The sequence below is a fragment of the Mobula hypostoma genome, chromosome 8 (genome assembly GCF_963921235.1).
Source record: "Mobula hypostoma chromosome 8, sMobHyp1.1, whole genome shotgun sequence".
Lineage (NCBI taxonomy): Eukaryota > Metazoa > Chordata > Chondrichthyes > Myliobatiformes > Myliobatidae > Mobula > Mobula hypostoma.
Genome location: NC_086104.1, coordinates 65129339 through 65150592, shown reverse-complemented (window position 1 = coordinate 65150592; position 21254 = coordinate 65129339). Strand labels below are relative to the sequence as shown.

The window sequence follows — 21254 nt, the reverse complement described above, 5'->3', positions numbered from 1 at the left end:
CAAGTGTCATGATATTCTGGCATCTACATAGCATGCCCATGCCAATTCTTTTGCCTTTTGAAATGTGGGAGAAAACTGAAGCACCTGGCAGAACCCATGCTGCCACAGGGAGAATGTACAGACCCTTACTGACAGCAGCAGGAATTAAACCCTGACTGCTGACACTAGAATGCCGCACCATGAAAAGGCTACAGAAAATGGTGGATTCAGCCCAGCCCATCACAGGCAAAGCTCTCTCCACCACTGAGTATGTTTACATGGAGCACTACCACAAGAAAGCATCAACCTTCTTCTCACTACTATCAGTGGGCAGGAGCTACAGAAGCCACACCACCAGGTTCAGGAAGTTATTAACTTTCAACTATCAGGCTTCTGATCTACCATGGATAACTTCATTCACCATCACTCTGAACTAATTCTACAACCTACAGACTTATATTCTAGGACTCCTTGCAACTTGTGTGTGCAGTATTACTTTTATTTGTAGTTTGTCTTCTTTTGCCCATTGGTTGTTTATCAGTCGTCTGTTTATGTAGGTTTTTGCAAAATTCTGAAATTATATCTGTATTTTTCCTTTAAATTCCTGCAAGAATATGAATCTCAAGGTAGTATATAGTAACATATATACACTTTGATAGCAAAATTATTTTGAACTTCGAGATTTAGTATGTCACCAAAGACTTTTGCAAATTGCTATATATGGTGAGCATTCTGACTGGTTGCTTTCTCACAACTTGGGTATGGAGGCTCCAGTGCACAGGATCACAAAAAGCTGAACAGGGTTGTAGTTTAAGCTAGTCCATCACAGGCATCTTCAAGAGGCAGTAGTGGCCTCCAGCATTAAGGACCCTAACTATATTGAATAGGCCCTCAATCAGCGAGGTGGTATAGGAGCCTGAAGACCTATATACTTAATGATTCAGAAACTTCTTCCTCTCCATCATTATATTTTTGAACAGCTCATTATTCCTTTTTTATACTAATTATTTATTTTGTAATCTATAGCAATTTTATGCTTGAACTGTTGCTACAAATGAACAAATTTCATGTCATATATTGTAAATAATAAATTAAATACTATCCAAATAATTCTTGCAACATGCCAAAAGGAGATGCAATGCAACTTAAATGTGTCTAAAGTTATGTCAGTTGTTCCTTCGACTTTCAGTGAAAGCTTGATCTGCACTACGGAATCTGAACTGTTGTTCATTAATGAGTCTTTGTAGGTCCTGGCCTGCACATTGTAAAATCTAAACACTTGCCCTTTTATACAGGTTTTTGGTTGTATTAGACATTCATTTTAGAGCCTTGTTGATTTACTTTCAATTTCTTTACTGTAGTGGTGTTGACATTCTCAGCACCACTACAAAAAAAAAATCAGGTGGTCAGAATGAGTCATAAAATGCTTCAGCTCCGAAAGAGGCCATTTGTACCTGTGCCAACTATCCAACTCCCCAGAGCTTTGTGCATTTCACAATGGATTCCCCTTTTGAAAGTTAATGTTGAATCTATCTCCATCATCTTTTGACAGTAAGCCCCAGACTGTCATAACTAACTGAACAAAGAAACTGGCAATATTAAAGAAATTGTATTTTCAGAGAAAATACAGCAAAAGGTTGTACAGTGTTACACTAGAGATGTGCCAACATGTTTTCAGTTACACAATCAATCCCAAAAAGTTATTTTGTTTTTGTATTTCTCCCCCCTCCCTCCATCCTGTTTCCAGTTCTACCTTAGTTTGATGAATGTGGAACCTAATCTGTGCAGTACTCTCAGAGGGCAATCTTGAAAGACCTATTATTAAATGTTTCGTGTAAAAACATTTTACTTTATAATATCATTTGACCATTTTTTGACAGTTATTCCTTATATTATCCCAGCTGTGTTTTCATAGGACCAATTTTTCCCCACAAGGGCTCCAAGCTCTGCAAGTTCTCTACACTTCCACTCCAGGTTGTATACTTTTTCCCCTATGTTAGTAATAATAATTTATATACACAGACAGGGATTAACCCATTTTCAGTATGCTGGATTGTCCTAGTTTTCTTTGTGAATATCAAAGATTCACTTCGTAGGTCCAAGTAAAACAAAAAATTAATTCTGTGTTCCCATAAATTAGTACCCATTGCCAGATACTGATATTAACAGATCTCAAATGTTCTGACCTAGTATTTATTTACATGAACAGAAGCAATCATTTGTTTTTACATATATGCTTAACATAGAAAATGTCCTAAGGTACTTCATCGACACATTATCAAACAAAATTTACCATATAGGAAGTAAAATTGCAGGTGAACTGAAGTATTGTCCATGTTTTGTAATGCCTTAAATGCTGGGAAGATTAGGGACAGAATTTCTGAGTTTAGGGCCTTACTCAATTTACCCAATTTCCAATTGCTCACTATGTTCTAACCCACAAATGTTGTATTGCTCTAAAAAACCGGATTGCTTTTAAGTTCCTGAATGTGTATTAAAGTCTACAAACAATAATTGAGAGCAATATTTTATTAATAAAACTCCAATGCTATAATACATTTTGCTTTACAGAAATTTAACACTATTGTAAATATTATAAATATAAGTCAACAGTAACAGAGTCAGTTCTAATTAATGATAAACAATTACATATTGTTAAACACTTACATAGCAGTGCTGTGATAGGAATTTCAGTGTCTGGTAGTTAAATGACATTGTCTTAAGTCTACTTGTATGGTTAAAGATACTGAAATCTAAATTTGGCTGGTATTTTGGAAAAAAAAAGCATTTTGAACTTTGTAATGCTAAAATAAAGTTCTGTCAGTCACACACTGCTAATGGTGGCGATAGAACTAACCTATGGCAAACAGTTCAGATTAATGTGCCATCTATATAATTCTTTTATATTATGTAATTAGTTTTAAATGTAAATATATTAAAAAATCAATCCTAATTAAGGGTACTACCAGAATTTACAAACTCTTTGAATTCTCATTTATACTTGTGTTCAACTTTCAAAATCAATAATGCATCCTGAAAATGAGAGAAAAAGAGAGACTAACTTGCCTGCCAATCACATGGATGGATCTGTTGTACAGAATTTTACAAATATTGTAGAGCTTTCACTGTCCTCTCTCCTGTGCCTAAAATGTCACACAATTACTCAATGTTGGATACGATCTTTACTCAAATGTTTCATTGGAGAAGCAATTAATTTGGAATGTTGCTTTATGGCAAACTTTTACGCAATTCATTCCTCATATTTAGTTTCCTGTTCAGTGGCAGAATAGTTGGAATGAGGAAGTCAGCAGCAATACCCACACTTGCTGATTCTCCAGCATATGGCACCACTTGGTTTTGTTACCATGTAGGTTACCAGCAAACATTTCCTCATTGGTAGCACACTGGACTTCTTTTAGGAGAAAATTCTCACTCCCTGTCGATCAGCACATAAGGTACAAAACATCTGATTATAGAATGCACTGGAGGTGAACATTAAACCCAATTTATTGGTAACCAATTCACTGGAAAATTGTGCGACACTGTGCTCAAACCCATTTTTCTTAAAGTCTCATATCAAATGTTCTGCTAGTTGTATTAAGTAAAACCAACAGGAGAGAGATTAATCACAAAAATATTAAAAATGTTAAAATGTAACAACACTATCACAATTGCATCATGCATTGACCAACACCCTCCACTAATCAATGAGAAATAATTACCCTCTTCAGAAGATAAGAGTATTTCTATTTGATGCATAGCTTGGGACCAGATGATCACTTCCTTGAGAACTGATAACTTTAGTGTTTTAGGAGTCAGAGAGTACCAAGGACAATAAGTAAAATAAAAAGGGGGGGGGGGAGAATGAAGAACAAGAGCATAATTAACTAAGTTTTAAAATGACTCTCAAAGTTGTAAATATTACAAGATGGTGGTGTTAAGAAAAGCTCTGAAATCTACAAAACACAAGCATAATGAGCTACTTTTATGTAAACAATGCAGCAACTGAATTATTTTTATTCAGTTGCTTGCACTCTGTCGATAGCTACCAATAAACACAGTAAAACCTGAGAAGACGCTGTGCTAGATTTTTCACAAATATCCTGAAGAACAGTAGTGTGAAAATATTATGACACTTTGAATCATGATACCACAATTTTACTGAAATAGTTATGTTATTTAGCAGCAAATGTTTAAACCCTGCTTGGAGCCTGAATGTCAACGACATAAAAATAAGGTGGCCCTCTTGATTCCTCACATCCCTGGCAAAAGAAATATGTAAAAAAATACTACTTGATGCATTCTAATTTCATTAGGCACTCATGTATCACTAGAACTTTTCATAAACACTCAAATTAAAGATTAAGAATGCAAATGATAGGACACAACAGAACTAACACTTCTCATTTATGTCAGCAAAAGCAGCACAGCATACTAACTTGGACACGCTAACCTCAACAACAAATTAGAAATACTAAACAAAACAATGAATTACTACTAAAGATAATCATTAATTGAAGTTATTTCAACTATCTTTACTTCGAAATTGACCTTAATTTTCAACAGTGTGAAATTACTTTTTACTGTTAGCTTTAATACATTATTTGTTTAGTAAATTAAACCAATTAGTAAAGCTGCCCTGCTTATACAATTAGCTCCATCATTTTAGTGACTTTGTTTAAGACACAGGAGCAGAATTAGGCCATTTGATTCATTGAATCTACTTGCTATTCTATCATGGCTGATTTATTATCCCTCTCAAACCCATTCTCTTGCCTTTCCCCTGTAACCTCTGATACCCTTATTTATCAAGGACCCATCAATCTCCACTTTAAATATACCCGGTGACTTGGCCTGCAGGGCTGTCTGTAGCAATGAATTCCACATATTCACCATCCTCTGGTTAAAAAAAATTCCTCCACATCTCGGTTCTGTTCTGAGACTATGCCCTCAGGTCCTAGACTCCTTTACTAAAGGAAACATTCTCTCCACATCCACTCGATCTAGTCCTTTCAGTATTCAATACGTTTCAATGAGATTCCCCCACCCCCCAATTCTTCTAAAGTCCAAGAGTCAAAGTCAACCCTTTAATTCCATAGCTCATTCTCATAAACCTCGTCTGGACTCTTCCCAACGCTAGTACGTCCTGGAAACCAGCCTCCCCTCTATGAATAGCTACACTTCTTGCAGCCTTAGTAAGGCAGTCAGCATAGCAAAGACCCCACCACCCCATACATTCTCTCTTAACCACCCTCCCATATTCTTGATTATGTTCCATTCATTTACATATTGGCAATGAAAGTTACATTACCTTTACATATCTAGTGGTATCTAAAGGCAGGCGTTTTCCATTTAGTGGAACGCAAGATAGGAGTAGGTCATTCCGTCTACTTAATGGTGCGTTCTTTCACTGAGTGCTACAAAGGCTATCCCCCAAATGCTTGCATTGACACCGTATCCTTTTACTACCTTGACAAACAAAATTCATGCAGATTAAAATTGTAGGAAAGAGGTTGACTATTTTATAAATCTTTGGATCAGGATGTTATCTGATCTTTCTTAACATGCTTGTGAAATGCCTTCAATGGTCCTCAGTTTCTTTCCATGTTCTATCTTCAAGGTTCTCTGCCCTATTCATCTCTTCCCTAGGATTCCTTTCATTTTTAACTTCCAACCATTAACAATGCATATTAGTGCACCACTATCCATTTCTAGTACCTCCAGCACAATATCGTGTTTAAGGTCATCACATTGTGGTTCACTCATAAATCAGCACCAGCATCCCCTCTTCTTCCCACCACACCTTCTATACTACCTTTAGTGATGGAACCTCTTCCCTTCTTGTCATGCAGGGTTCCCAACACTGTTTCCAGGATACTTGTTTACAATTACTATTCTTCATTCTGTATATTCTGAGACCAAACAGATTTTGATTCAGAGTTGTTGAGGGATACAGCATGTTACCAGGACCTCTGGCCCTCTGAATTCATGCTAACAACCATCAATTTACACTAAACTAAGGTTTTTCCCATTTCTATTCTCCCTGCATTCTCAAGTCTCTTCAAATTCTACCACTCACCTGCACACTAGGGACAATTAACAGTTGCCATTTAACCTACCAACTAACACATCTTTTGGATGTAAAGAAGCCAAAGTACTTGGAGGAAACCTACACAGTCACAGGGAGAATGTGCAAACTCCGTAGATAGTACCCAATATTAGGATTGGACCCAGGTCTCCGGTACTGGTGGCCTACAGTTCATTGCCTGTACCATTGTGCCACCTGTAATAGGATGACCACTTTTTAGAACATCACTTTTCAGTTTTAAGTGTGATTTCAAGTTTCTGTTCCACTCTTGACCTGAACTGGATTTTAATGTATAATTGTTTTGTTCAGTATTCCAAACTACATTATGAAAATGTGTGGAATAGGAGGAATAACAAATGGTAAATGAGACATTGTTTGAACAGCAAGGTTTTGGGAAAGAGCAAGGTTCAGGATTGTGGAGGAGGGTGTAGTTTTGGTAATGTTCTATGATCCTATCTGAAAAGATTGTAAGCTATGCCAATAAAATAACATTTTTTGAGGAAAGAATGATATGAAACAACTTGGGTCTATTAGCTGCTCACCTAAATAATTGGCTGCCAGTGCTTGTGGGGTGTAATGTGTATTTTGAGTATCTTTGTGTTTTACAGCAAAAGTATTAATTTCCAAAAAATATACATGGTTTCTCATATATGACTTAGAATTTGGAAATCAACTGGTTCCAAGTGAATCTACAAAGAAAAATTAACCTCTATCATTAACACATGAGATTCAGCAGATGCTGGAAATCTTGAGCTGAAGGCATTCTGTGAGTCAGGCAGCATCTATGGAGGGGAATAAACAGTCAACATTTTAGGCCAAAACCCTTCATCAGGTCTGGAAAGGAATGGGGAAAAAGCTAGAATAAGAAGGTGTGGGGTGGGGGAGCGGGGATAAGAGAAGGAATAAAAGCTGGCAGGTGATAGTTGAAGCCAGGATGAAGTAAGAAGCTGGGAGGTGATGGGTGGAAGGGCTGATGGAGGAATTTGACAGGAAAGAACAGTGGACCATAGGAGAAAGGAAAAGCGGGGAGATACCAGAGGGAGGTGATTGGCAGGTGAAGAGTTGAGATGGGAACCAGAACTAGAAATGGAAAGAGAGAGAAGGGGGAGGGAGGAGAAGCAACTGGAAGCTAGAGAAATTGATGCTCGTGCCATCATCCTTCAACCCGAGTGTGGACTCATTGTGACAGTAGAGGAGGCCTTAGGACTGTTTATGGGAAGTTGAATTGAAATGTGAAAAGTGCTTGTTGAAGCGGTCCCCTGACCAACGTCGTGTCTAACCGATTAAAGAGGAAACCAAACCAGAAACATTGGATACAGATGACTCCAACAGACTTGCAGGTAAGGTGTTGTCTCACTTGAAAGGACTGCTTGCGGTCCTGAATGGTGGTGAAGAAGAAGGTGTTGGGCCAAGTGTAGCATTTGTCACATTTGCATTACAAGTGCCAGAAGGGAGATCACTAGGGAGGAACAAGCAGACGAAGGAGTCATGTAAGAATGATCCCATATGTAAAGTGGGGGGGGGAGGGGGGCGGGGGAGAGTAATGGGAGGAAAAGATGTGTTCAGTGGTTGGATGCCATTGTCGATGGCGGGCGGAAGGAAAATGATGTGCTGGATCATTATCTTTGGAAGATGTGTCCAGAAAACTTGGCTTTGTACTCCTGCGAAAGTTTACTACAGCAAGATTGTTGTGGAACTCCAACTTGCAGACTACTATCTCAAATCTAATGCTCAAAATTTGTCCTTTATCGTATGGTGAATCGTTCCTGTAAACATTTGTTAAAATAAATTGACCTGCTTCAGATTAAGCTTGAGCCAAATCTTCTGCCATTAGGGGGCGATAATATAGCATCCAATCCAAATAGAGCTTCTTTTGCATAAAGATAGAAAGTCAGTACTGCAAGCAATTTAGGTAATATTTCACTCTGTCATTTATGACTATAGTGTGCCAATGTAGCATCACTGAAATGGAAAACAAATCTAGGAGTTTCAACCAACTCTGGACTACCCAAGGTATCCATAACTTCTCCCACACAACCACACTTAAAAGAGATTTTACTGCACAAGGACATGAAATGATATATGAAGTAGTGTATTAGTATATTTTTCTTGATGAGTAATTGCCATTGGAGAATACTTGCGTCTGCAAATAAAGACCAGCCCTAATTTCTGAAATATCATACCAACTATCCAAAGGTGCCCTGATCCCAGAAAATGTATTTGACTTAGAGTATGGAAATCAGTTTTAGACAACCAAATTTGAGAAAGGCATCAAAAACGAGTTACAAAGAAAGGCTGTATAAGCTGGGATTTCTTTCCTAGGGGGCTGAGGGGTGACTTCTTAGAGGTATATAAATTCATGAGGGATATAGATAAATTGGAAGGTCACAGTCACTTTCCAAGGGAAGGAGATACCAAAAAAATAAGTGTACAAAAACAAGGTGAGAAGGGAAAGACTTGAAAGGGATCTGTGGGGAAACTTTTTCATACAGATGGTGATGGGTATATGGAATGAGCTACCAGAGGAAGCTGCACAGTGGGTACAATTACAATTTTTGAATAGAATAGTTAGAAAAGGATAGAAGGGTTAGAGACCAAACAATGGCAGATGGGACTAGCACAGATAGACATCCTGGTTACCATGAAAAGTTGGGCATAGGGGCTTGTATGTGTAGTGTTTAACTGTGATTCTAAGAAATTTTTTGATATACAACCATCAATCTGAAATGTATCCACAAATGCTATCTGACTAGCTGAATATTACTTGCAGTTTCTGCTTTTCTTTTAGAATATATTGGGTTGGTGCTGGCACAGCAGGTTTAACAGTGATAGTTGGAGTTAAAAGTCTATGATGGCAACACAGTGTATGAACTTTGTAATACTGAGTGTTCAGGTGTCAAGGTTATCCAGTTAAGCATGTTAAAATTATTAAAAGGGATGCAATAATTTTAATTGAAGTATTTAGAATGAGAACAGATTTTTATTTAAAAATATCAAAATATTAATCTTTGAAAGTGGGAAATGGAACTAAGGCACAGATTATCAATATAATTTTAAACGGCAGAAGCAGATCAAGGGAATGCAATGTATGTTCTTACATACATTTGATATCAAATACACTAACATTCAAGGTTATGGGAAAATTTAAATATAATCTGTGTTCAAACATGCAAGGTATGAAACTATCAATTTGTCATTTGAGTTTATATAGGAATTCAGTGGGCATTTAGTCCCATGTCTAAGTTATCAACAGCAGCTCAAAATCCCTCCCCAAACACTCTTAGCTCTAATTATTTCTCTTATAACTGTCTTTTCACTAAGCTTTGTTCATCACACCTGTCTCCTTTAATTTGTTGTTGGCCTTTAACCGAGGCTGCTCTTTTCATCTTTTATCAAACGGAAGGTGATAACACAAATGTTAGTTGTGATTCAAACTGGTAAACTTTCAATGCCTGAAATTGAAAATCTGTAGAAATGTTAGAATATGAATTTACTTTTATACAAATACTCTTCCAGGACTACTTATGGATACTTAGCAATATGTGTAAAAAGTATTAATTTTTCAGAGCATGCATAGGCCTCTGCGTTATTATTTGGAAAAGCCCAGTGCAAAATCAATTTAATAAAGTTCCTATTTATATGTAAAATTGCTCCAAAAGTTACTACTGATAGAAAATTAATGGAAAAGAATGATGTAAGGTGATATCAAGCTCTGTGAAATTGCACCTGCACAATTTTGATCATCAAGACAATTAGTGAAGTTTTGCAAACAAAACTCAAAGTGGAAACAATGAACTTACGGTGGGATTTACAGAATATGTGACTTTATCACTTGAGATATTGTGACCATAAATGATGATTGGTCACATAAGACATACTTTCATGCACAACCGTTCTGATTTATAGCAGAATTATTAAATTGAATCATTTTGAAAAGGTTATACCAACTATCTAAGTAATGACACTAGTATCATCTAGAGGAAAGGATAGAAAACACAAACACTACTAAACCTTGATTTGTAACTAACCACTCAGAGCTGCAGCTGTACTTTCTTTTCTCTCCCCATTCTTGTTGAATGTTCATACTCCAAAGACAATGTTACACAGGAATAAACCTATTATTATTATGTCAGTTAAATTATTTAATTTGCCCATGTTGAGAATGCAGATAAAAGCCATCTTTTGAGGGTAAGCAGACATTAATATTAAAGTAATCAGTTCTATTTCTAGTGTTTCACCTGCTGAATGTTTTCAGAATATTTCACAACATTAAAGGAAAAGAAACTAGTCATAAAAGAGTAGAAAACAGAGGTTATACATGGAAAACAAAACAACAATACTGCTAAATGGAACTAGCAAGGAGTAAGATGGTAATATTGAGTGATTGAGAAAGTATACAGCATTAATAAGACTGGACACCAAAGGCAGAGTGAAGATCAAGATGAAGTGAGAAACACAACGGTCACTTTACTAGGCATAGGAGTGGAACCCATGGTGGTCTCCTGCTGCTGTGGCCCCTTCGCTTCAAAGTTTGACATTTGTGTGTTCAGATATGCTCTTCTGCACACCACTGTTGTAACACTTGGCTATTTAATTTACTGTCACTTGAACCAGCCTGGCTATTCTCCTCTAACCCCTTTCATTAAAAAGGCATTTTCACCCACAGAACTGCTGTTCATTGGCTGCTTTTCATTTTCCCACCATTTTCTGTTAACTCTAGAGACTACTGTGCATGAAAATTCCAGACTATCAGCAGCTTTCAAGTACACAAACCACCCTGTCTGAAACCAACAATCATTCTACAGTCAATGAGATCACATTTCTTTCCTATTCTGATATTTGGTCTGACAACAACTGAGCCTCTTGCTTTTATGCATTGAGTGGCTGCTACATGATTACATATTTGCTTTAACGAGCAGATGTAAAGGTATACCTAACAAAGTGGCCACTGAGTGTATATTGAAGTGTGTAAAATGAGATCTGCGGGAGTTGCATGTCTGGAGATCAACATGGCAGTGTGAAATAAAGATGATGATGAGGACAGTCAAAGGCAGTATTATGGGTAACAGAGATCCTGGAGAATCAGTAAAGTGAAGATCAAGCACAAACTGCTGGAGGAAGCAGGCTAAGTAACATTTGTGGAGAGGAATGAGCAATCGACATTTCCGGCAGAGACCCTATATCAGGCAACACACATCAAAGTTGCTGGTGAACGCAGCAGGCCAGGCAGCATCTCTAGGAAGAGGTACAGTCGACGTTTCAGGCTGAGACCCTTCGTCAGGACTAACTGAAGGAACAGTTAGTAAGAGATTTGAAAGTGGGAGGGGGAGGGGGAGATCCAAAATGATAGGAGAAGACAGGAGGGGGAGGGATGGAGCCAAGAACTGGACAGGTGATTGACAAAGGGGATATGAGAGGATCATGGGACAGGAGGCCCAGGGAGAAAGAAAGGGGGGGGGCCCAGAGGATGGACAAGGGGTATAGTCAGAGGGACAGAGGGAGAAAAAGGAGAGTGAGAGAAAGAATGCGTGTATAAAAATGAATACCGGATGGAGTACGAGGGGAGGTGGGGCACAAGTGGAAGTTAGAGAAGTCAATGTTCATGCCATCAGGTTGGAGGCTACCCAGACAGAATATAAGGTGTTGTTCCTCCAGCCTGAGTGTGGCTTCATCTTTACAGTAGAGGAGGCCATGGATAGACATGTCAGAATGGGAATGGGATGTGGAATTAAAATGTGTGGCCACTGGGAGATCCTGCTTTCTCTGGCGGACAGAGCGTAGGTGTTCAGCAAAGAGGTCTTCCAGTCTGCATCGGGTCTCGCCAATATATAAACGGCCACATCAGGAGCACTGGACGCAGTATATCACCCCAGCCGACTCACAGGTGAAGTGTCGCCTCACCTGGAAGGACTGTCTGGGGCCCTGAATGGTGGTAAGGGAGGAAGTGTAAGGGCATGTGTAGCACTTGTTCCGCTTACAAGGATAAGTGCCAGGAGGGAGATCAGTGGGGAGGGATGGGGGGGACGAATGGACAAGGGAGTCGCGTAGGGAGCAATGCCAGCAGAAAGCCGGGGGGAGGGAAAGATGTGCTGTTGGAGGTGGCGGAAGTTACGGAGAATAATATGTTGGACCCAGAGGCTGGTGGGGTGGTAGGTGAGGACCAGGGGAACCCTATTCCTAGTGGGGTGGCGGGAGGATGGAGTGAGAGCAGATGTGCACGAAATGGGGGAGATGCGTTTGAGAGCAGAGTCTTTGCTTGAATTTCAAGCATCTGCAGAATTCCTGTTGCCTGCAACCCTATATCAGGACTAGATTTCCAGCATTTGCAAAATCTCTTGTTTTTACTGAGGATATTACCTTCCACTATGGAACTGGGGGTGCACTGGACAGTGAGGAAGACTATCATGGCTTGCAGCAGGATCTGGACCAGCAGGAAAAATGCAGATGGAATTTCATGCAGACGAGTGTGAGATGCTGCACTTTAGTAGGACCAATCAAGGTAGGTCTTACACAGTGATGGTAGGGCACTGAGGAGTGCTGTAATACGAAGATATCTGAGAATACAGGTCCACAATTCATTGAAAGTGGTGTCACAGGTTGATAGGGTCATAAAGAAAGCTTTTGGCACATTGACCTTTATGCAGGACATAGGATGTTATGAAGTTTTTAAAGACATTACTGAGTCCTAATTTGGAGTATTGTGTGCAGTTTTGGTCATCTATCTACAGGAAAGATGTAAATAAGGTTGAAAGATTGAACAGGTTAGAACTTTAATCCTTGTAATGTCAAAGACTGAGAGGAGATTTAATAGTGGTATGCAAAACTATCAAAGGTAAATGCAAACTGGCTTTTCCACTGAGGTTGGGTGGGACTACAACTAGAGGTCATGGGTTAAGGGTGAAAGGTAAAAAGTTTAAGGGGAACATGAGGGGAAACTTCTTCACTCAGAGGGTTGTGATAGTATGGAGCGAGCTGCCAACGTTTCAATGTTTAAGAGAAGTTTGGATAGGTACATGGATGGTAGTGGTATGGAGGGCTACGGTTCCTGTCACAAACAAGAGAAAACTTGCAGATGCCGGAAATCCAAGTAATACACACAAAATGCTGGAGTTACTCAGCAAGCCATCCAGGCAGCACCTATGGAAAACAGTACAGTTGACGTTTTGGGCCGAGACCCTTCAGCAGAAATCCAGTCCTATTGTGGAGTCTGCCTGAAATGACAATTGTTCATTCCTCACCATAAATGTTGCTTAGCCTACTGAGTTCCTCTAGCAGGTTGTGTTTGATCTCCACCTTTTTGATTCTCCAGGATCTCTGTTACCCATAATACTGCCTTTGACTATCCTGTTGAAGGGACTCAGCCTGAAACGTCAACTGTACTCACTTCCACAGATGTCTAGCCTGCTGAGATCCTCCAGCATTTTGTGTGTGTGGCTATGGTCCCTACGCAGGTTGATGGAAGTAGGCAGTTTAAATGTTTTGGCACAGACCTGTTGGTCCAAAGGGTCTGTTTCTATGCTGTACTTTTCTATGACTCTATGAAGAAGGTTGGTATGGGAACAGTATACACTCTATATGATGTCCATTCCAAATACCAAGCAGATCTTTCTCCCAACATTTACACCATTTGCAAAGTACTTAATGAGTAACACAACAAAGTAGTTAACAAGACCCAAACAAGAGGAATTCTGCAGATGCTGGAAATTTAACAACACATATCGAAGTTGCTGGTGAACGCAGCAGGCCAGGCAGCATCTCTAGGAAGAGGTACAGTCGACGTTTTGGGCTGAGACCCTTCGTCAGAACTGAAAGAAGAGCTAGTAAGAGATTTGAAAGTGGGAGGGGGAGGGGGTCTTGGCCCGAAACGTCCACTGTACTAGAGACGCTGCCTGGCCTGCTGAGTTTACAAGACCATCCAGTCCTCTTAACAGAATCCCAAACCAGGCTCAGATGTTCTAGATAAATCCTTGTTCTCTTATCACCTTCCCTCATAATCCCCTCTCTATCTGCTGTTAATTTAGTGACTTAACATCACTAAAATCACCCTCCTAATCAGATTTTCCCCCAAATTCCTCTGAATCAGAGTCATAGAACATTACAACACAGAAATAGGCCCTTTGGCTCATTTAGTTGTGCTAATTGTTATTCTGCCTAGTCCATCAACCCGCACCTGGATCACAGTCCTCCACGTATTTATCCAAACTTCTCCCAAATATTGCAATTGAACCAGCATCCGCAACTTACACTGGAAGCTCCTTGGGCACTTGCAGCAAAATTGGTCTTTCTAATCTCAGATTAATAATATCAATCCTTGGTTCCTTAAAGTTGTTAAGCTGGGGATAGTAATGGGACCAAGCTCCAAATACCCATTAAATGCTCCCAATGGCTTGTGCCTCAAATAGCCTCTGACAACCAAGTCCAGCCCCTGGCCTTCACATGTGGCTTAGCTACGAAGCCCAGTGAAACTGTTTCCACTGACAGGACGGGGGAAAAGACGGCTTACTGGCGCCTTAAAACCAGTTGCTCCGGGCAGATAGGACTCATCAGCTGTGGTTGGCAGCTCACCTATGGTAAGGAAAACTCCGATCTCAAACCTCCACTGCCTTGCAGCTATACCCGCTCATAGGGAAGGCTTCAGGAGTAAACCATGAGGGAAAAATCTGGAGCTGGAGTCCCTAAGGCAGTCGTACAGTGAGTTCAATGTTTACTGGCAACTTCTGCAACGTTGCTGGTACCTAACTGTATTGGTCTCTGCTGTTCCTTTTGGTTCATCAGATGCATGGAGAGGGGGAGCTTGCTCTTTGTATCTAACTGCTCAGGCTTGCATATCTAGACAGGTAGGACGCCATATCCATGGTCAACTCCGACTGACTGAGGCCCTCAATCTAAGGGCCAAACCTAACCTTCACTATTAATTTCTAGATCAGAAGTGTTTGCCTGTACACACTGCCCTGTCTCATTCCCTAACAGAACTTCACTCTTCAGAGTGGAAATTTTAATCAATTATAAAAAGGCCCTAATTACACACTTTAATTAACAGCATAATTTAACTTGTTTAACTGCAAAACAGTTCCAGTTTACAAGCAAAAACAAAATTCCAAATATAGTTTACAAAACCATTTCCCTCTCCATCCTCTTTATTCTTGATGAAAGTAAAATGGCCCAACAGTAGTTGCTTGGAATAATTAGCAGATGGAATTCTGGCAGTTCATTAGACTGATATGCTCAACAATGAAAGTCTGAATTGTTTTGGGAGAAAAACATTACTTACATTAATTCATCAAGAACAACTCTGGATTTTTATTGTTCTCTATGTTATCTGACTGTTTTATTTAATAAAAACCCATTTAAATTTCAGAAACAATTTGGATATTAAAGATTCAACTATGGAAGAACAGGAACATTCAAATATTACAAATCTATGATCAGCTGGATGTTAAAGGAAACAGATGGATAGATAAGTTATCCCGTTTTAAGTACAGTGGATTCTGGTTAATTGGGCCATCTGTTAATTGAGACAACTGTTTATTTGGGACATTGTCACATAATTAACTGACTGTCGCCAGTTCCTAACTAGCATTAGTCATGTGGCTGTTAAACACTATGTCTTGCTTAGAGCAATTAGTTTTTAAATAACGTCATTGCGTGTGTTAGTGTTGAAAAAAGTGATTTTTGCCAAGAAATAAGCGGTAAGATAATTTGGAACGATTTTGCTCACTGCTTTTTCAAGCATTCAGGCTCAGAGCTGCCGGAAATGGCCAGGAGTAAAACTGAAATGATTTCATTAGTACAACAATTTAGGAATTACAAAGTATTTGAAGGTATCGGCAATCATCTTGAATGTTACAACGAAAATGAAGATTTGGAGAATGTGATCACCTATATCATTGTCTGAAGGCAGTTTATTATCTGCACTTGGTGTCTGCGCTGATCTTGTTCAACACTCAATCAAAATAATATGGCAGATGAATTCCTCTGTTAGTAACTATTAGGAACTAATATACAGTTTTATAGTACTGAAGTAGTATTAGTAATGTTCTAATTTGCTCTGTACTCCATTTATATACATAATTTGTCACTCAAGTAAATGGTATTTTGTATTTTTATACCTTTTAACTATTCCTATGAAACTTCTGCTAATTGGGGCAGCCACTTAATTGGGCCAAAATATACTAGTCCCAATTAACCATGATCCACTGTATTTGATTTGGGTGCTGATTTTTATGCTTGCAACAAACTACTTCCTATAAATTAATAGGTGCAAGTGAGCAGCTGCCACGAATTAATCTTATTAAGGACTTAGTTCTAGGAAAAATATGCAATATAAGAGATTTGCAATAACATTTTACTGCAAAATCTTAAAACCTGAATTGTTTACCCTACTGGATTATTAAAATTACAATATATATGTGACATCAGTCATATTACAAGGGCTATCAATGATTTAGAGAAATTACTCTCTGGTACACGACACATCTTGCAATCATTATTTAAGTAGCAAAAGCACTGCCTGTATATCATGGGTATTTCTGGTAATCTTGCTGCTGTTTAAGTACATATAGTCCAAATTATAAATGCACAAGAACATAAACAATAATTACGCCATTAAATAAAGCACAGCTAATGCTCTCTAATTATTTTACTGTCTTTTCCCGTTTCCCTGATTGCAGAATCGATCTATTCAAAATATTCAACACCATCATATCAGTTGCTTATTTCATAACTTGGAAGGCATGCATCATAATCAGAAAATCCTGGGAAGGATAACATATTATAATGCAGGGTTATGACAAAAACGTAAAATTGAAGATGTTAGAATGGTAGCAAAATAAAAATCTCTTCAAATCTGGGTAGGATCAGTGCAGTTCTATTGTTTTCTGTTATTACTTCATTTTCTAATATGTTATTTTTAATTTCTTTTCAACCACATATTGTAATAATTGCCTTCCCTGCATTCATAACATACATTTGCTCATCAATATTGAGCAAATGTATATAGTTCTGAATTTTTTTTTAATGCTGTAAATAATGAATTGCATTTGGTGAGATCAAGACACTAGCCTAAATTACTTGGTCCTAAATTGACAGGATGCTGTGCTCCCATACACCTTAAAATATCGTTCTCGATTCAGTTGTTAGTTAACTTTCTCCTCAGTGTGAAGGCCTTACCACTCTATGTGCTCTAGCATTCTATCCAAAGCAATTCTTTGATAACACGTGAAAATTTAAATTGCTTTGGTTAACAGTTATTTTATTACTTTTGTTAAGCACAATAAAAAGGCTCATTAAGCACTCTCCAAATACATTTTAGCAAAAGCTTAACTCTACATGTATTTATGTCTGGTCAAACCGTAGACAGGGGATGCTATTCTTAACCTTCTTTGAAATATAAAAATAACCACTTAACAATAGTGTTTAATTATTAGAAAAGAACAGTAAATACGAAAAGATACTAAATGGCTGGCAACAAAATTAAATCTTCAAATACTAACCAATTAATTGGAAATAACAACTCTGGAAATATTTACAAAGAAAACTGACAATTTGCCAATCTATTTTTTTACGAATTAAATACATTGTTAGAACGAAAAGCTCTGGCTTCCAACAAAAATACTCACATAAATAATCACAGGTCACCTATTTATGCTACATAGGGTAAATTTGGCTTGTGGTATTAACATGCATCAATGAGCTAGCTTTTAATCTGCATGAACTCCTTTAAAATCTTGAGTGATTTGCGCATGAAGCTGGTTCAGATATAAAAAAATGCCATTTTATAAAAGCATCCAAATTGTGAGGGTATGTCATCAACCATTACTGTTTAACGTATTAAAAAACTATAACAACTAAGTTGGAAGAGGATTTGACTAATTCTCGAAGACTCTTGCTGCTGTTCTATCATACTGGCATCAGCTTTCTCAGAACATACTCATAAAAAACATTTTACTTTTTACAATCAACTCTGAAACATGTTGGTCATAACTAGCCAATGTATTTTACCATCCTCTTCTAAACATGACTAAATATCTTAAAAAACAAAAAAAAAAATCAGATTCAACAATTCAAGCTCATTTTGACAGAGTTGTCGTATACCGGCAAATGAACCACTTGGTGGTAGAACAGACCTGATAGGCCAAATGGCCTAAATTCTGCTCATGTCTCATGGAGGGTTTTATTAAAGCTAGTACCTCTTCAAAGAAATGATATCCATCTGATGGATAACCATGGTGTGGCAGAGACAATGGATTAATCTAAGGGCCAGCAAATACCATGTTCTTAGAAGATACATGGAAGAAAAATAGGATTGGCAAAAGAAAGGAAATTCTAACGATTCATGACTCCTACAATACAAAATTGCTTTGTACTCCTGACACCATTCCTAATTATGTATTTTTACTGCATCTCCAGATGCCACATTAAATATTGTATGCAGCTTTTGATGGCAACTTCCTTTATCAAAGAAAACAGATAAACTGAAGATCACAACATTATCAAACAAACGTTTTATTAGCATCTAAAAACAGAATGCACCCAACATTCAAATGATTTTTTTTCCAGCCATTACTTACTGCAGTACGAGGGACAAATCACAAACATTTATTTTGGGGATTAACAGAGACCAGACTATAAGAGGATTTTAAAATGTCTTTTTTTACAAACAGAAAGTATTACAATTTTTTCTACACCTCAGTACTGCACTGCTCACTGTGAATGGGCTAGGCGCTTGCTGTCAACAGGATAAAATCTAAAACAAAAACTCATTTTCATCAAAACATTAAATTTAAATATTGTAGCAGCTTCAGAGGATGGAAAAATGCTGATTATGCCCTATTTTTCAAGTATTACTGTAACCACCGATAGTCCATCCCAGCTGTAACAGCTACAAGTTTACCTTTCTTCCATAGGAAGGTCAATTTAAAATTTTTTTTGGCAAGCTATTATAATCTTTCTCAAATTAGAAGAAATGTGGGAGTTCTGGCTTCTAAGCGTGAAAAAAAAATGTCATTACCTACCGTGTTCAACTAAAGAACAACAGTCTGTACAGGTCAGTTGTACACATTAACTTCAGTTATTAGAGTGAAAGATGTACATCGGATTAAATTCTGTCTTGCAGACAACAGTGACTTTTCTCAAGATCCAGTCAAGCATTTTATCCACTGCAGAGATGACCACCTATACAAATTGTCATAGTGTATGGCATTATGTCCCCTCAGTATCAGTGTTTTCTGTTACAGGTTGATTTTCTAATTCATCCTTCTCGCTTTCATCTGATGAAGATGCAAGACTCACAGATACTTCTGGGTTGTTGTTTGCAAGCTCCTTGTTTGGCGGCTGGCTGTCTGTTTCTGAGAAATCACCATTTACACGGGGCCTATCATCAGACTTTTCACTATCAGTGGTCCCTTGATAATAGTCAAACCTATGCCGTGGAGGAACCCAATGATCTTGCTCTCTATCTCTCCCAAAACGGCTGCCATTTACATCTCGGCGAAAGCCAAAATCACGGTCATCACGATCTCTCTGACGTTCCCAAGGCCTGCTGCGATCATCAAAATCTCTGTGTGTTTCTTGATCAAAACCTCGGCTCCACATTGGGCCACTTCTGCCATCAAATCTGAAATTTCTTCCGCCAAACCTTTCATGATCATCATGAAAATTTTTAGGCCCACCAAAGGGCACACCACGGCGCTCACGTTCATCAAAATCTCTTGAGCCCCATCTTTGGTCGGGACCAAAACCGAACTGATCACGTCTGCCAAGATTGTCTCTATTATCAACGGGTGGGAACCGATAATCTCGGTCACCTTCCTGTTGTATGTTGTCTCGCTGAAAAGCATTATCATTTCCAGCATTACGTCTTTCTTCTCCTGTACCATGGCTTGAATTTCTGCTGCTCTCAACGTTAGGGACTCCGGATCTTGTGAATGTACCTTCAAGCCTATTGAAAGAATTTCCTGGTGGAAAAGGAGCTCTGGTTCCTGACTGAAGAGGACCATCAATTGATACTGAAGGGGGCATGTTTGGCTGAGGTGGTATCAGCAATGGAAATCGTTGCCCTGGTGAGGGTGGCATCATTCCAGGGCGTACGTCCAAAGGGAGCACTCCAGGTAGCCTTGATCCAGCCATACTTGGCGGAGGAAAAGTTGGTGGTCCTGGTGCAGGTGTTGAAGGCTGCATACCCAGAACAGACCCACTTGATACAGCACTTTGAGCTCCTGCAACAGTAAGAATTTGCAGTAAATAATATGCAGTCAAGTGTACACAATCACATTCCATTATTACAGTTACCAAACTGAATATCCCCCATTTACTATAACCAACATTTAAAATGACAAAGCATTCCCTTCACAAATCTATTAATACCAATGCAACTTGCCTTCAGAAATATCACTAACTAGCCATGTTGCATGAAAATGGGAAACAAATAAAACTGCAGATGCTAGAATCTGAAACAAAACCAGATATGCTAGAAAAAGGATCAGCCAGTCTGCATCTGTGGAAGGAGAAAACAGTCAATGCTCCTCAGAACTTGGGGAGGGGTTCTGAGAAGGTGGTGGTGGTGGGTGAACAGTTTAAAGCCAGACAGATGTGTGGAAAGAGAAATAAAGTCTAAGACAGATCAGTTCATAACGAATTATTATCAAGAACAAGGACGATAATGGGCAGCAACAAGAAAGCAGTTTAGCCAAAGCTGGAGAATCGTGGAAGGTTGAAAGATGCATTATCCTTCCAGATAATGTTAGGCCTTATTATCACAAGAAATAAGTAACAAGAAACTCAGGAGCACCCACATGAACTGAACGCAGGTTCCTCACAAAGTAATCACCCAATCTGCAATTGTTTTTTCTAACGTAAAGGAAACTAAACACAGTGAACACTGTATGAAGTTCAAGTGCATCACTACCTCACCAGAAAGATTGTTTAGGTCAGTAAATGATGGGAAAAGATGAACAGATAAGTGTTGGAAATCCATCACTCCCTGCCCTTTGGAAAATCCCGTGCAACTGGAGGAGATGCAAACTTGTCCAATTCATCTCCACTCTCACTATGCGGGAAACAAAACTATCATTCCAGATGAAGCAGCGATTCTCTTGCATTTTATTCAATTTTGTCTATTACTGCATTCCATGCTCGCAATGTGGTCTATACTCTGGTTAAACCAGATCTAGATTGGTGATCACTTGAC

At 38.7% G+C, this 21254-nt stretch overlaps 1 protein-coding gene across 3 annotated transcripts in view; it reads right to left on the bottom strand.

Moving 5' to 3' along the window:
* Nucleotides 1-21254, bottom strand: part of scaf8 (SR-related CTD-associated factor 8) — a 237750-nt gene that overhangs the window by 68611 nt on the left and 147885 nt on the right. For 2 of the 3 annotated variants that reach the window (XR_010018938.1, XR_010018940.1), the window contains exon 21: nt 19081-20283. Coding sequence is in view for 1 of the 3 variants with exons in the window: in XM_063056008.1 (XP_062912078.1) it covers nt 19268-20283 (1016 nt within the window). In the remaining 2 variants the exon portion in view is untranslated. Of the gene's footprint in view, nt 1-1884; nt 20284-21254 lie in introns of those variants that run through there. The other variant, XM_063056008.1, reaches the window with a different exon arrangement.